This window comes from Cyprinodon tularosa, unplaced genomic scaffold (genome assembly GCF_016077235.1).
Source record: "Cyprinodon tularosa strain WSP-4 unplaced genomic scaffold, ASM1607723v1 ctg350, whole genome shotgun sequence".
NCBI lineage: Eukaryota > Metazoa > Chordata > Actinopteri > Cyprinodontiformes > Cyprinodontidae > Cyprinodon > Cyprinodon tularosa.
Genome location: NW_024039064.1, coordinates 859919 through 877011, shown reverse-complemented (window position 1 = coordinate 877011; position 17093 = coordinate 859919). Strand labels below are relative to the sequence as shown.

The 17093-nt window shown below is 37.7% G+C and overlaps 1 protein-coding gene across 1 annotated transcript in view; it reads right to left on the bottom strand.

The window, feature by feature from the left end:
• Positions 1 to 686: 686 nt before the first annotated feature.
• The window catches only part of slc1a7a (solute carrier family 1 member 7a), a 100886-nt gene continuing 84479 nt past the window's right edge, over positions 687 to 17093 (bottom strand). The window contains exons 7-11 of the mRNA XM_038295100.1: positions 15192 to 15425; positions 11091 to 11285; positions 6647 to 6781; positions 5006 to 5105; positions 687 to 1957 (exon numbers count right to left, since the gene is read on the bottom strand). Of these exons, the coding sequence (XP_038151028.1) occupies positions 1694 to 1957; positions 5006 to 5105; positions 6647 to 6781; positions 11091 to 11285; positions 15192 to 15425 (928 nt within the window). The 3' untranslated portion in view covers positions 687 to 1693. The remainder of the gene's footprint in view (positions 1958 to 5005; positions 5106 to 6646; positions 6782 to 11090; positions 11286 to 15191; positions 15426 to 17093) is intronic.

Below are 17093 nucleotides of genomic sequence, written 5' to 3'. Positions count from 1 at the left end.
TAGCGGAGGATTTTTGTGAATTTTTTAAAAGACTTCCACCCCTCTCCACTTTAAAAAAGATGCACATGCACAACCATGTACCCACTCCTGAGAAGGAAAGCCTATGAATCGCCTGCAAGAGCGTGCACAAGCCCATTTCTCCTTGTGCACTCTTTAAAAGTTGCTGTTCTCATTGCTGATACCAGATTACTGTGCCTGAATGTCAGCTCTAACCCCTAAATCCCTCACTCACTATATAGAGTGGGGACTATATCGTGGACTTTATAGTGAACTCAGTTATCTTACCGTTTGGACAGATGATCACTGATGTTTGCTCCTTGTTGGTCCCATAACACCTCCTCCATATATCACCATAATGATTGACAATTAGGAGAACCACTTATTTTGATGATCCACCCGGAAGTTAAAGATCATGCTCTATACTTTTAACTGAAAGGAAACTGAAACTATAATTTTCAACATCAGCGACCTTTATCCTGTCAGTTTGACATCTGCTTGACATGATGAGTGAACTCCACAATGCTGTTCATTTGCACCAACCCTTTTTAATAAGCGGTTGGATTAGACAGCGCGTCTAATGAATCTTGGGACAATAGGATCCACTGATTTTCTATTACTCTACTGCACCTCCTAGTAAAATACTAGCCAAGTAGAAAAACAAAAAACAAAAAAAACAAACAAATTAATCTGATTAGCAGAGTTGGACCACTGTTGTTTCAAATCCAGCTGTGTGTTTTTATTGATTTGAGCTGAAACAGGCTGAAAAATAAAACAGAAATCAAAATCTACATGAGACAGGAACAGAAAATGGTCTGTGACTGTTGGCTTGCTTTTTTTTTGTGGATTCATTGTGCTGTAGCAGAGGTGCTGGGGCTCAAGGGCTTCTCTTTTGGTTGTTTAAGGCAAAGAGGGGTCAGAGGGAGGTTTAAGAGACAATCTGAGTTACATAGGGAAGCATTGGCTTCCAGCTTTCGCATGCATCAATACAGGAAGGGTTCATAGGATCCATGAGGTTAAGGACAACAAGGCAGAGAAGTGGAAGGAAAAGTTTAACAACTATTTTTTTTTTTTTAGCCGTCTGACATGAGCACTAAAGCCGTAACGTATGGGCATCACAGTTTTACAATCCTGTCCTTTTTGCCCGCATGTTTATTTACGTCTTAGTTGACGAGGAAACATTTTCAGGGATGGCGGTAAATAACCAGAAGAATTAAATAAATATAGAAAATCCAGTAATCATTATTATACTAAAACATTCCAAATACACAATAAGAAAAAAAGATCTATGAAATTATGCCTTTTTGGTTGAAGTCCCCACAAGATTTCAGCAGTTCATTATCATCCAACACATTTTTTTCTGCTTCCCTTTTGGATTCTTCTTCTTTAATCTGCTCTTTAGGAGTCTTTTTCCAGGCTTTGCTTAAAGAGCAGCATGTCGCCACTGCTGCTACTAAATATTATACCTGTAATACATACTGTATTTACACATGAACATCAAGAATATAATGTGGGTCGTCATATAATGATAAGTAGAAAAAGAGGTCTGTTTTTTGTCCTTCAGTTCCAGTCTTGGTGTGCCTCCTCCTCGGAGGGGAGCAGAGTGAACGTGAGGCGGTCTCCTCTGCTTGTGTCTGTCTTGGCTGTTCAGCAGCAGATGGACGGACCGGCAGCTGTTAGGATCGGCTCCTGCGTTTTATACATTTGTCTCCAGGCCGTTCATGTCCACAGAACAGTGGTCCTTGTCTCTGTGCTCTCTCTTGTGGTGGGGGTTGTGGCCGTGCTTCTTCTTCTCCACCGGCCGGATGCCTTCCTCGAGCTGGATCAGGCGAGCGACGTCCGGAGAGAGGTGGTCCTGCCTGCTGCCCGGTGGGGGCTGGTAGCAGCCGTTCTTCTGGTTCTGGTACGTCATCATCTGCTGGATGCTTATCATAGGTTTGGTCTCACATATAAGAGGAACCTAAAGGAGACATGGGTAAAAATCTTCAAAAAACCTCCTGTTAATTAATTAATGTTACATTTTTTCCCCCCAGCTTTTATTTTCATTCAGGGACGGAGCTAGATGGGGGGCCAGGGGTGGCCATAGCCACTTTTAGCCAATCATTGGCCACCTCTGTGGCCACCCCTACCATTGTTTCTCTCTAATACAGATGGTGGCAACAGTAATACTCAAGTGGAATATTCAAAACATTTAAAGTTTTCATATATTAACAATTACTTGACAACAAAAACACTGTGGTTAATTATGCACATCAATATACTAACATTAAAGATAATAAGTACAGAATTCAATTCCCGTCCCTAATCAGCTCTGACCGGAGTCACCTGTTTACAGCAGTATATAAACCCCATCAGATCAGTCCTCTGTGCCAGATTATCTCGTGCCAACCTGCTAAGAATAGTCCAGCATCTAAAGAATATCTGATTGTCTACGCGTTTCTGACCCGATCTGCCTCTTGATATCGAGCCTGCCTGACCCCTGTCTGATTCTGCCTGCCTGATTATCCTCTCTGCTCTGCCTCTGGATCCCCGGATCTCTGAGTCGTTCCGATCAGACTGCCTGCTCCCCTCTCTCTGGATCACAAACTCTGAGAAACTCCGCATAACTGCCTGCCTTTCCCCTTCTGGATCACAAACTGGTAAACCTCTCACAATCTGCCCGCCTCAGTCCCGCGCTCAGAGTAACCTGTTTAATAAACCGATCAAACGTCACTAACCTGTCTTGGTTTATTTGGATCCAGTCTCTGTCTCATTACAATGTTTGCCCAAAACTCAAACCTGAAAGAATTTTATCCACTATACCTTCTATCTAGATAGCATGGATGTTTGAATATATTCTTCTATTTGTTAGCAAAGGCTGTGGGAAAGTATAGTTTGTCTTTATCAAGAAAATATGGATGTTTTCCTTGTTAATTTTCCTGTTGGAACAGCGTAGACTGACCCTGAGGTTTTGGTCTTGATTGATTTTGGCCTTTTCTACTTTCGGGTTAGCCTCGTGAGACCATCCTGATCTTGCGAGCTTTCAAGGTTTCACTCACTAATCAGTCTGGAGACTCTCCGTTGAAGAAAATTTGGAGCCGTTCACCAAACGAACGTCCAATCAGCGTTGGCTTTGAGGCGGGTTGAGGTGTGACGCAACGAGAAGCGCGACAGTTCAGTCTGAAGAACATGGCGGCTTCAGCCGATGAAACTAGCAAAAGTAAAACCCATTCTTTCCAGACAGCATTTCGAAACAGTGATACATGCATTTGTGACGACACGGCTGGATTACTGTAACTCACTTTATACAGGGGTCAGCGACTTGTATATTTCTCATCTTCAGAGGGTTCAAAATGCTGCTGCACGTCTTTTAACAGGTACACGAAAATTCGACCACATTTCCCCTGTTTTAGCTTCCTTACACTGGCTGCCAGTACATTTTAGGATTAATTTTAAAATTCTTTTATTTGTTTTTAAAACTCTTAATGGCCTTGCTCCTTCTTATCTGTCTGAGCTGTTGCATTCTTATACACCCTCCCGTTCCCTCAGGTCAGCTGATCAGTTGCTTCTGAGGGTCCCAAAGACGAAATGCAAGCTCAGAGGAGACCGTGCTTTTTCTGTGGCAGCTCCTAAGCTGTGGAACGATCTGCCTCTGAGCATAAGACAGGCCTCTTCTCTTACTGCTTTTAAGTCCCTTCTTAAGACTCATCTTTTTTCCTTGGCTTTTGACACAATTTGAGACGTTTTACTTTGTTTTATTCTTTTTGTATACTAATATGTATTTTACACTCGTTTTTTCTCTATTTTATAATTTTATTGTATTTTATGATTGTGTACAGCACTTTGGTCCTGTTCGGTGTATAAAGTGCTTCATAAATAAAGTTGGTATGGTATGGTATGGTAACTAGCGTTAGCGTGGCTATCGAGCAAGTTTTATCGGAATTACAGAGTATTTCTTCACTGAAAGAAGAGCAAAACACTGCTCTGGAGGCTTTTCTCAGAGGAAAAGATGTTTTTGCTCTTCTCCCGACTGGTTTCGGCAAGAGTTTGATCTATCAATTGGCTCCTCTTCGTCGTCGCTCTGTTAGTACGTCATATGCTTCGTTGATCTGATTGGTTTATTTTGCCCGTCTATCACCAACATAGGCCAATCAGCTAACCAGTATTTTCGCCCCTTCCCAAAATTTCGGCCACCCCTTTGTCTACATTGGTTATTGCCTGGCCACCCTTATAAAAATGTTCTGGCTACGCCTCTGTTATCATTACACTGTCACAAGTACAGCGTATCAAAATTCACTCTCTGCATTTAACCCATCCCCTTGGTGGGCAGTGGGAGCAGTTTGGGGGTTAAGGGTCTTGTTCAGAGACCCAGAGTGTCATTCCGTGGGAGTGGGACTTGAACTCAGAACCTCCTTATTCCAATATTCAATGCCCTAACCACTAGGCCACTAATCCTGCTTATCTGTGTAAACAAATTAAAAGATTGTTATGTTAAATCATTGGTGCATTAACAGGTTAAAGTCTTGCTCAACATTTTGTAAAACTATCATCCAGTTCGAGTAAAAAAGAAGCTGCACTTTTACATTAAGTATCAGGTTTTAAAAATTAGATTATTAGAAAATGTTTTTTTTTTTTTTGCATAACTTACTGAGGAAAAATGTAAGATTTCCAAATGGTTTGTGAAAGAAAATGGTGCATTTTTTTTAATCAAAAATACTTTGAATTACTGCCAGTGGATGTGAAGCCCTTTAAGGGTTTGTTCATGCAGAGATTCCCCTGGTTTTTACTCGATGCTGTATGGAGGCGCTAACAGCATGCCGCAAGTGATTAAAGTGATGTTGTTTCGTCTTTAATGCTTGCAACTGCTTCTCCTCTTTTTATCAACTTTCTGTTTTTATACATCCATCCAGAGGCGGCAAACTTCTGTGACTATTTATCCATCCATGTACCACATTTCTTTCTCTTTAACTAAGAATAAAACAGATGTCTACCAACTGAGTTGCATCAATCCAGCTTTTCTTGCACTCACCTGCTCTCCTTCTTTGACAAAATCCTTTCTGCAGATATGAGCCATGATGCCTGTAGCCAGAGCGTCGCCCATCACATTGACCATGGTCCTGAATCGATCCCTGAATAACAGTTAGAGGAGATTCCTAGTTAGAGCTAAAAAAGAAAAAGCTACAATAGGAGGAAATAATTGATAAAAACCTGTTTCATTAGCTCAGAGAGTTTTAGCCTGAAATAAATTACAAACAGCTCCATAATTACATCTAAATATGACCTTTTTGGTACCTGTGTAAAAGGAAGACATAAAATGATTACCATGATTTACTTTGTCTTATTTATTTATGATAAAACATAAAAAAACCTACTGTTTGGAGCTTTGGCCTTAAATTTTCCTAGATAAATATTGCAAAAACTCCATAAAACTAGTTTTACCTAGGAGACATTTTAATTATATTCATCAGCATTTTGTTACTAGAGATAATATAGAAAAAATTTGGACTGAATGGGTTAAAGCATATTGCATCCCCCACTGTTTAAGTCGGTTATTGTGTCAGATGGAGCTGTCATTTAAGCACCATTTAGCCAAATGTGTTTTCCCCTCATTAAAAGGAGTGTAATCAAATAGAAGTACTAATATCTATATCATTAGCTGTGTCCAGCGCATTTCATTAACCTAAAACCTGGGATCAACAACATTTGCTCGCAGCCCCAGCTCAAATTGTGCGAATTAATCGCAGAGTTCAAATGTTCACAGCTTGCGATGTACAGTGGGTATGGAAAGTATTTAGACCCCATTAAAATTGTCACTCTTTATTGATTTTAGCCAATGGCTGCAATGAAACAAAGTTCCTTTTATTTTTTAATGTACACTCAGCACCCGATCTTGACAGAAAAAAAAAAGAAATGTAGACATTATTGCCAACTTATTAGAAAAAGAAAAACTGAAATATCAAATGGTCATAAGTATTCAGACCCTGATTATTTAAGTCGGGGTCTTGAACAATCACGACGTGCAACACAAGAAAAGTAGGCTGCTACAGTTGCATGCGTAACGTGAAAATCTCAGAGGAAAGAGTTCTCAGTCTGGTCGTGTGACTCACGAGCCACAACCATAGAAAAGGTTTCAATTTAATTCAGTTTATTTATATAGCACCAATTCACAACACATGTCATCTCAAGGCGCTTTACAATTCACCAGATGGTACAGTGAACTGATTCAAAGTTTTCTATCGAAGGAAAACCAGTTGATTGCATCGACTCATTGACTCGGATGCAATCCCTCACTCTAAGCATGCTTGTAGTGACAGTGGAGAGGAAAAACTCCCTTTTAACAGGAAGAAACCTCCAGCAGAACCAGGCTCAGTGTGAACCTGGTTGATGCCTGCCGAGGCCGACTGAGGTTCAAGGAGACAGAAGCAGAGATACGGGTTTGATTTTCTTGTCATCCCATTTCTGTTGTGAAGTGTGAAGGTGTGCAGAAACCTTGTTTTTTTCAATTTTTTTATCCATACTTCAACAATGTTCATACTGTGACCTTATCAACATATCAAAACGGTTACATACAGTAATGCAGAAAGCCAGACAGGTTTCTAAGGAATGCCCTGATTCCTGACTTCCATTCCTCTTTTTGAAAGTAGAAAAAGGAAAAAAAGGTTTTACTCACAGGGCCCAATCGACGGCAATGATGAGAGTGATATCATCAGTCGGTAGACCCACAGAGGTCAAAACGATCACCATGGTAACAAGTCCAGCCTGAGGGATTCCTGCTGCACCGATACTGGCGGCCGTGGCAGTGATGCTGAGATGGAAATCAGAAAAAAAAAATCCATCATCAAAAACAAATGTATGAGAGATTGATTTACAATTGTTCTTCTAAACATGTTGGAATGTAAAAAAGTGGAATGGGGAAGCAGTGTCTGAAATGTTCTCTCTATTATAGGGTTCCCTGCTTCTCCAATTTATTTCCCAGTCAGATTTTTCTTTCTTTTAAATTAGTATTTTAGTCCAACATCACAGCTTCACATCTTGTATTTTTCCTGCAATGTGACATCATGCGATTTCCATGTATTTTTGTTTGTACTGTATCATTTGTCTCATATTTAAAGGTATACTATTGATTTCTGGACTTTTTCAAGGTTGTTCAGTAGTGGATCAGTAAGCTGTAGTTTGATATTTGTAATGTCTGTAACATTTTAATAATACCATGACTTGAAAAACTGTAGAAAAAGATCAAGTCTTTGGCTATGCCCTTCCAGGAAGTTTTACCTTCCAGTTTCCACCAATCATTATTCAATCAGAACCTTAGAGCTTAAAGGTACAGTGGAGGATTTTAAGGAATTTTTCAAAAGACCCACCCTCTCCACTTTTAAAACAAAAATGCACATGCACAACCCTGTACCCGCTCCTGAGAGGGAACGCCTATTAAATGCATGCAAGAGCATACACAAACACATTTCTCCTCTTGCACACTAAAATTTTCTGTTTGCATCACTCATACAAGCTTACTTTCCAAAAGAAGATTTGCAATTTTTCCACTACGTCAGACTCACTACCATGTTATGCTGAGAATTACCTCCCCTCTAGCACACTGATGAGAAAACGGATTAAAATGTGAATGGAAGGGAACTTTTAAACATTCTTAATGTTTTGATATTTCTTATGCATGGACGGCCCTAAAATTGAGTTTTGGTGGACAGATAGATGCAGAAAACTCCTCCCTTGTCGCAGGAGTGTGCACCGCCCTAAACTCTCGCACATTGATGAGAAAACACATTGAAATTTGAATGGAAAAGGGAAGTTTTAAACATATTCTTAATGTTTTGTCAGAAATGATCTAGAATGGCGTTGATAGCAAATGCAGGAAATATCTAGCCTGGGTGCCATTCCGAACTTAGTCCCGCCCACAACGTTGGAGGTCGGGAAGTTCGGTCTGGCATTGCTCAACAGTAGCGCGAGTATGCTCGCACAATATCTGGCGGGCCAATCAAATTGTCAGGGTGGGCTTTATACGATGATGGACAGATGAGCAACAGTAACGTAATCAACCACGTCATCAAAGCGCGCTTAGGTGACAACAACAATGGCTGCCGCGGAAGAGTTCAGGTGTGTAAATTCTGCTATAGGTCTGTTCTAGAAGATATCGACAGCAAATTAATTTTAAAAGAGGAACAGAGAAACGCGATCAAGGCTCATCTTCTTATTCAAGGCGTGCAACTGCACGCTCTGATTTTTGTTGACAACAACTATGCGTCGCTTAACATACGTCACGCACTCCGTTGCTCTTATTGGTTGTAGGTCTATCCAATTGAGTGTAAAGGCATTTTTTTTCCTGGTTCGTTCGAAACACGCCCCATAATCACAGCTCTATGGAGCAGTATCAGACTCATATTCTGACTAGAATTGAGTAGGACTACATCAGGCTAGGAAATATCTCCATCCAAGTAAAAATCGTATTCATTCGAATTTATCTGTCCACCGAAACTCTCGGTTTTCGAGCATCCATGCATAAGAAATATGAAAACATTACGAAATGTTTAAAATGTCTTTTTCGTTCATATTTCAATCCGTTTTCTCATCAGTGCAGGGGAAGTAATTCTCGGCAGCCAAGTATTTGCTGGCACATCACCTGTTAGGTGCACTTAGGACAACCTTACGTAAACATAACACCAGAATGATTGACAGTTAGGAAGACCACTTATTTTGATGATCCATCAAGAAGAAGAACATCCTTCACTATACCTTTAACCTTTGCCAAATCTATGACAATTCTGAATTTCTGACGTTATCTCAGTTATCATGCAGTCTGAGGCCCAATTTTTACTTTTGCTGTATTAAAAAAAGAGAAATTTTTCATTTTATTTTAGAGTCTTGTGTTGATGAACATTGACTTTGTTGTCCTAAAAGCTACAAATAATTTGGCTGCATGCTTCGGGTTATTGAGGACAATCCTCCAAGCATTAAGGTCTTTGTCCCCGAGAGCATTTGCTGTAATCTGTTTTTTTATGCTGCTTTTAAAACAGCTTCCTCTTCTCTAAGATGCCATGTTGGTGCAGAACTCATTTCACTGTTCAAACACAGGTCCTCTAGGTAAAGAAAATCTCTGGGACATGGCAGTTGTATGAGGGTTCATGCATCACTAGTCATCTGGAATTTGAACTAATTAAATGACAAGCCTTCTGGTAATCTGGTGTTCTCTTCGTAATATTTTGGCTGTTGTTGATTTTTCCCCATACCGCCACACATGTTTGAGTTATGAACTTAAATACGTAAGAAAACTCTGGGTTAACCTGTCAGAAGCTTTCAAAGCTTTTATGTCTGGGTTTTACCAACTAGCTTAAAGCAGGGATATTCAGTGTTTTTTTTTTTAAATCAGAAAATCTTTATTGATAAGCAGATAGAACAAGAACCCCCTTCCTTTGTTTGTCCAAGGAGTTTAGGTGTTGCAGACAGCATCAGCTGTTACATTAAGAGGGTTTTAAAACTAATTTCCACCTGAAAATAAACAAATCAAATAACCATTAGGTGTTGATGCAAGCTATTTATTCTTCTAAAGGTAATGCATAACGTTTCACCACCCTCCTGCAGTACCTTCACAACCCGTTAGGGGGCCCTACGTTGAATAGCTCTGGTCTGAAGGCAAAATCTGGCCTTTATTGACACACACAAAAATTCTTGCATTTAGCAAACTCAATCATTTTCATAATAGTAAAATCAGAACAAAAAACCTTCTGTCTGATTTAATCGCAACCCCCCACCCCCCCAAAATAACACTTTATATAAATGTCTGGTTTCAACCACAGTTGCTGCTCTTTGTTCCAAAGGGTCAATTCAGATTTCTCCCTGTAAACTGAGCTTGGGGTTGGCTTAGCATACAGATGGAGGAGCTTTCATGGTCAGGAGCCAAACAGCACAGCGACAGAGAGGAAAATGATTATAATTCTGTCGTGACGTGAGATGAGAAATACAGGTCATGTGGGTTTTACTGCGGAGGGATTATAATGAGGGACTGTGTGCAGACTTCAGCCATGAAGACAGGTGTGCTCTAATGATATTACAATCAAACATCTCATTAAACCAGGTGAGGATCAGGACGTTTATCTTGACATGAGGGGTATGATATGATAGAGAGCGGCTGATTTCTGTGTTTGCACTGAGCTTGAGGAGTCTGATTCATCTGAAATCAGATCAGGCTAAGAGGCTCATACCAGCTATAATCTATGTGACATTTACATATACCAGAATCTAGTCAATCCCATAATAGTATTAATAACTCAGAATTTAATGTGTGATGCTAAATTTAGTCAAATACGACACTCAAAACAACCTCTTCAGGCGTTATTTTCTCTAATGAATACAAAAAATGTTTGGAATGGATCTAATTTTCTTTCGTTAAAAATAAACTGATGTACGGCTGCATTTTTTTCTGGAAAATATATACATGTAGCTTCTATGTGTAATAAGCAACTTTACTCCTCCGTTACCTAAAAACATTTTAAATAGAAATTTGTTTCTCTACCATTTAACGGGATAAACTTGGATAAATTTGTCCAGATTTTTGCCTCAAATCAGAATAAAAAGTGTCCAGAGGCATTTCTCTTCAGGGATTTAGTGCCCTACATCCATTAAGCCTCAGAGTCGTAGTTTAATGAAGCAATGCAACAGCCTGAGCAGTGAAATCATCCTTTATTCTCGGTCAAGAGGAAAAAAATTCAACATGGGATTCCACCAAGAGGTAAATATCAAGCGCCTTAAACTCCCTGCTCTCATTTGCAAGCAGATTTTAAAGTACAGCTAGGAGCCTATAAGGAGCAAGCTCATTTTAGATCCACAAAATACATCACAAAGCTTCATTACCACGGCGAGTCTGAAATCTTGCATTACTTAACCTGACTACTTCTCTAAAAGCACACAGGATAACAACTGAATTTAGTATTTTTCTATTTAAACCAAAAGAACCTTCTGTAAGTCAAATATTTGCTGAAGATGCTCAAATAGATTTCATCCAGCTGAGCTAATATCCCTTTTCAAACCTTTTCCACAAGCTGACATTTATTCACACGACCTTCACTGAAAAGTCAGAGTCGTTTCATCATCATCCTGCACTTTACCTGATGGTAATGATCTGCCCAAAGTCGAGCTCATAATTATTCACTTGGGCGATAAAGATGGCTGCCACTGCCTCGTAGAGAGCGGTGCCGTCCATATTGATGGTGGCTCCCACCGGCAGCACGAAGCGGATGATTCGCCTGTCGATGTGGTTATTCTCTAGGAGGCACTTGAAGGTGATAGGCAGCGTGGCAGAGCTTGAGAAAACCAAAAAAGAAAAAAGAAAAGAAGAAAATCTTACTCATAATTTAATGTTGAAAACAGATCAGTTTCATTGTTTTATAGGGAAAAGAAGGGCACATCTTATTAAAGTTCAGACTAAAGCCCAAAATATTGTAAAGGGAATTTATCAGGATACATCGTCAATTTAAAGGAGCTCAGAAGGAGCTAAATTATTGTTAAGATAATGATTTTAATTATTGTAAACAGTAATTTACCTTCTTCATTCATTAAAAGGCCACAACTCAAATAGATTGAAATAAAATACATATTGTGGTTAAATAAGCTGCTTAAACATCTTGTCATCTTTTGTCACAATCTCTTTTATTAAGATGTGATGTCATAATGCAACCCAACACAAAGTAGTGAATATTTGACAAGGAAGAAAGTTGACATGCATTTATGAAAAAGTCTGAGATATTAATCCAAAAATTGAGAAATGTAGCAGGTGTTCTTGGAGGAAATGCTCCGTTCCTCTACTCATCAAATCTGAACAACATCGCTGTTCCTTCAGTATGGAGTAAATTTTGTTCCGTTATTGTTTCAAGGAAATTTGAAAACAATGAAATCCAGAATGACACTTTAGAAAACATTCTTAATAAAAAAAAAAAAGGATTTTGAAAGTAATATTGTTTTTTCTTTGATTTTAAATTCTGAAGTCATGTCTAATCAAATTTTCCAGTTTTGCTAATTTTGTTAAAAAAAAAAACACTTTTCTACATATTTTACATTTTCAAATTATAGTTTTTCAAAGGTCATTTTTTCCTAAGTTTTACAACTTGCATTATTTTCAAATTGCTTTTTACAGATCAGACTTATGGAGTGAAATTTATCCCATATTTGTTGCTAGAAAAGACCATGGCTGTGTCGGAAGTCCTAATCACTATATAGTGGTGTCCAAATATCTAGTGGAACAAGTAGTGGACTCAAAATTTCCCACAATGCACTTTGAAAAGTAGGGGTCATGCATGGTCACTAGAGGAGCAGATATATCCCCGAATGCTTTGTTAGGAAAGTTCTCCTTGTAAAGCACTATGGGATATTTTGTCAGAGCGGCGACTAATAACAAAGATGTCAAAGGCACTGTGCGGGGAGGCAGAGTCAGATTACCAACAGGGAGCGAAAAGTAGTGATCATCTGTCCGATTGGTCAGTTAACTGAGTTCACTATAAAGTCCACTATATAGTCCTCGCTCTGTATAGTTGTTAGAATAATTGTATATAAATGTATCTGTGTAGTGTTATAATGCATAAAGCTGTGTGCTATGTGCATGTGTTCATAGCCATCTTTTCTGAAGTATACTGTGATTTGTGGACTTGCTTTTGGGGAGGTTGTGGTTGATTTACGAGCAGCACTCAACCTGCTGAACTTTGGTGAACAGCTTCAACAGCTTAAACTTTGACTGAACCCTGAGATTTAAAGGACATATTTACTGAGACTGCAAGTCTGAGTTCCTTGTCTTGTTTCCCCCCCGTGTAGTCTCAGCTGGGACCACTGATTCCAATAAATAGCGAGGAGAACTCTGGGACTGCAGAGTGGGTTGGAAATTTGTAAACTCTTCAGTCTCTTCCTACTCTCCTCGCAAGTAAAACTAAATTGTCTCTGTGCCTTCTTTCTTTCCCTGTTTGTATGTATGATGTTTTTTGGGTGCTTAGACCTGACAATAGTGATAAAGGGATTTAGGGGTTAGAGCTCACGTTCGACACAGCCCAAGTGTTATAAAAAGAAAACAAAAAAGCTAATTTTGTAAATTGAAATTTAAAGAAAAAAAAAAGAAATCTAAAACTTAAATGTTTAGCCAAATTGATTTGAGAGTAAAGCCGGGCATACACTGTGTGATTTTTAAAAATGTTTGCATGCAGCTACAGCTCACAATGCATGTTCAGCCTGACGCTATGATACAATCTACCTGCTCACGTCTAAAACCACGTTGGACTCAGCTGTTGATCAGAATCTACTTTAGTTCACTATTGACTAAATATCTGCAGTCTTCAGATGGGAACGCAATAACGCACACAGAAATATTTTTCTCTCAATTTATTTCTTTGCTCACCCTTTTGACTCTCTCTTTAACTAATTGAAAATATAAGTACGCTGACCTTGGTGTTCTATGTGTTGTTTCTTCTTTTGTGTAACCATAAGTGGAAATATAATTACTTGTGAGATAAGGGAGAGGCTGGAGTTTTATTGTCAGTCTGAAGAAATGTTCTATAATAACTACCTTTACATTCAGACTGAATCATTTCTCAAACCACCTTCTCCTTATGTGCTAAATGTGAAACGATTGTGTGTAAGACCATTTTCTACTCTAAGGAACATATAAAGTTGTTTAAAAGGTGAAGGACTAAAAGCCCTTCAAATAAAGACATACACATACATCTAGATGTGGTTAAAAGGAAACAAAATGTCTAAGCTTTAATTTAAGCAGTCTTAATTTAGGCAAATCTTAACTAAACATGAGCTTAAAAAGTCAAATTTAAAAAGTCAAAATTTTCAATGTTTTTAACTGAAAATGTATTTGTTCTAATTTAAACTCTTGGAGTTTTCCTTTCTGTTTTGAACCAGCGTGTTTTAGATTCAGTCACAGTATATACATTGCATTGCTAATTATTTCTATCAACCTAAAATACATAATAAATCAGAATAAACCTTTAATACTAGTATTACTAGCTCAGTCACACGTCTTATATTGTTAACAAACCCAAACCATTAAATAAACTCTGACAAAGTGGGATTTCTGGAGCTGTGTTGAAACAATAGGAAACTTGTTATTTGTAATGTTTTTTCAAAATACGGTGTTCCGCAGGGATTAGTTATTGTCCCCATGCATTTTGATATCTCTGCACTATCATTTAGTGGCACAATCACGTTACATGGGATTACTTTTAGGGCTTCGCTGAGGATGCCCATGTTACGGTATATGTACCTGTGTCACCTTTTAGATGTATGAATGTCAAAAATTTGCTATATCATGGAAGAAAAAAAACAACAATTTAATTAGTAGTGCAAATGTTTAGAGCAAACCTAAGAGTCCACCTCAAACATAACCCTTGTCTCACAGTTTGGTTTCACAAACACTGATTAAAATTGTTACAAAAAAATGTATTTTAGGATTTAATAACCACTGCAGAGTGCAACCATTTCCTTAATTACCTAAGATAGCAATTCTAATAAGAGATAACTTGTGGAACATAGTATTTTATTGCTCTGTTTTATAGTTGTCTTTACAGTAATCCAAGGTTATGACACCTTCCAGCTCCCATCACATTCATCTTATATTCACCACTTTCGTTATCAGCTCTCCTGAAGACGGCTAAAAATTTGGATTCAGTAAAAGAAAACTAAATTATTTAGATTACATTTTAATTGAGATGTAGTGATATTCAGTTATAATAAAGTGTCTCATTTCATTCAAACATTGTGTAGTCCTATTCACAAATCTAGCCTTTATTTAGTTTTGGTCATTTTAAAAAATATTATTTATTATTAGATTAAAATTGTTTACAAATACCTTAATTTTTGCATTTACACTGTTTATGTTTCAGGTTATGATAGTTTCAATATTTACAGATAGTTTCTCTCTTATAATTCTTTATTCTTCAATTTTTCCTAAATAGTTTGCAATATGTTTAACTACTCTAGTGTTGATTTTACACATATGAAAGAAATTCTAAATCTAAAATTTGATTGATTGATTTTACTGATTATTGTATCATTCCAGGCTAAATCGATAACTAGGTGGCATAAAATAGGTATAAAAGAATCTGTAGAAGTTCATTGTTTGGCTGAGATGTAAAATATTAGGTCAACTGAAGAAGACAATATTATCATAAAATTAGCAAATACAAATTAGGGACTGTCAAAGCAGATGTTTTTCATTTTACCTGGAAGAGGTGGCTAGAGAGATGAGCAGAGCCTGCAGAATGCCTCGAATGTACACTATGGGACTCTTCTTTGTGATGAAAAAGTACATGGCAGGAAGAATGAATAGGCCATGCAGCACCAGGCCCATGACCACAGTGATGGCATAAAAGCCCAGTTTCTTCCCCATGGCTGAAGGATCATCCATCTCTAAGATCTTCCCGGCGACGAGGAAGACAATGCCAAAGGGAAAATACCTGCAGGTGAGAGAAGATAGAGTAGAGGAAGGAGGGAAACTTGTTAAGACTTTGCAAAGTTAGAAGATTTCACATAACATGTTGCCAATAACTTGTAAAGATGAAGGAAGAGATAAACACAGGATGGGATCGTACAAAATACCATCTTTAGTAATTAAAAGCTTAAAAATAGTTTTATTGTTTTCCTTCCAGTGGTTTAAATAGGTTTCTTGTACCCATAGTAACTGTGTCGGCAAAAGTTTAGCCTAAAGATAACTATATTGAAGAAGTTAAGTATATTTCTGCTGGCGCCAGTGTCTTTCACGTTTGGACTTTAATTCTACCATTCTTAAGTTATTATAATTAATTAGATGATTTGATATTAGATAATAATGAGATATTTCCTCAGGATTAAGCTGTGAACTGCTGCTTCAAGCAGTTAGAGTGCCAGGGTTCTGCCCTCTTTTTAGTATTTTTAGATTCTTTGTAAATTTGTTTTTTGTAGTTGTTTTCTAGCAGTGTTGTGTTTTTGAGTTACTCTCTGTTGCCCCCTTGTGCCTGTTTCCTTTCCCCTGAGCTCCTTTCTAGTTAGTTCCATTCACACCTGCTCCATATCAGCTCATTGGTCCAGTTTTTGTCCTGTTCCCTATATATACACACCTCCTCTGCAGTTCCTCATGGCTGGTTTCTTGTTTTGTTGTTACTTTGCTTCCTGTGTATTTCTCCCTACCATCTCCTGATTATTTGGTTTTCAGTATTTTGTGTTTTTGTCCCTGTTTTGCCTCTGGATCTTTCACTAAATCAGCAAAACTCATATCTGCCTCCTCATTTCTGCATTTGGGTCCTCAACCAACCTCCACAAAACCTTCATAGACATTGTCACTAACTGATGGGCTGTTAAAGAGTCAAAGACTAATCCTAGTCAGGATCTTTAGGAAGCTAAGGTGTAGATTCACTGGAAAAATTGAAATCTAGACAAGATTTTTACCTCATCTAAGTGCATTTGCTTTGGAATTAAGGAGGTAAAAGAGACATTTTGCCAATGGTACAAGACAATTTACACTTAAAATAAGAAAACACAATTGCATTGTCTTATTGTAAGTGCATATTATGTAATTATCTTATTTTAAGAGTAAAAATATTCATTCCATTGGAAAACTGTCTCATTCACCTACTCAAATTAAAGGAAAATACACTTAAAGAAATTTTTACTTATTTCTAGATCGTTTTTTCCCCCAGTGTTTATGCTGTGGCTTTAACCTCTTCAAACATAAATACAAGATCAATAAAAAAAAAATAAGAATTTAGGTCAAAGGAATTAAGAGTATGACCCTAAACATTCGTAAAGTCTTGAAATAAGATTTAATTAACTAAACATGTCTGCAATTATAAAGTTATTTTTTTTCATTTATTGCCAGTCAAGAAAGGAAAAGCAGAAGATAAAGAAAACTGAGCATACAGGTGCTGGTCATAAAATTAGAATATCATGAAAAAGTAGATTGATTTCAGTAATTCCATTTAAAAAGTGAAACTTGTATATTATATTCATACATTACATACAAACTCATATATTTCAGATGTTTATTTGGTTTAATTTTGATGATTACAAATGACAACAAAAGAAAATCTCAAATTCATCATATCAGAAAATTAGAATATTACTGAAGACCAATAAAAACAAAGGATTTA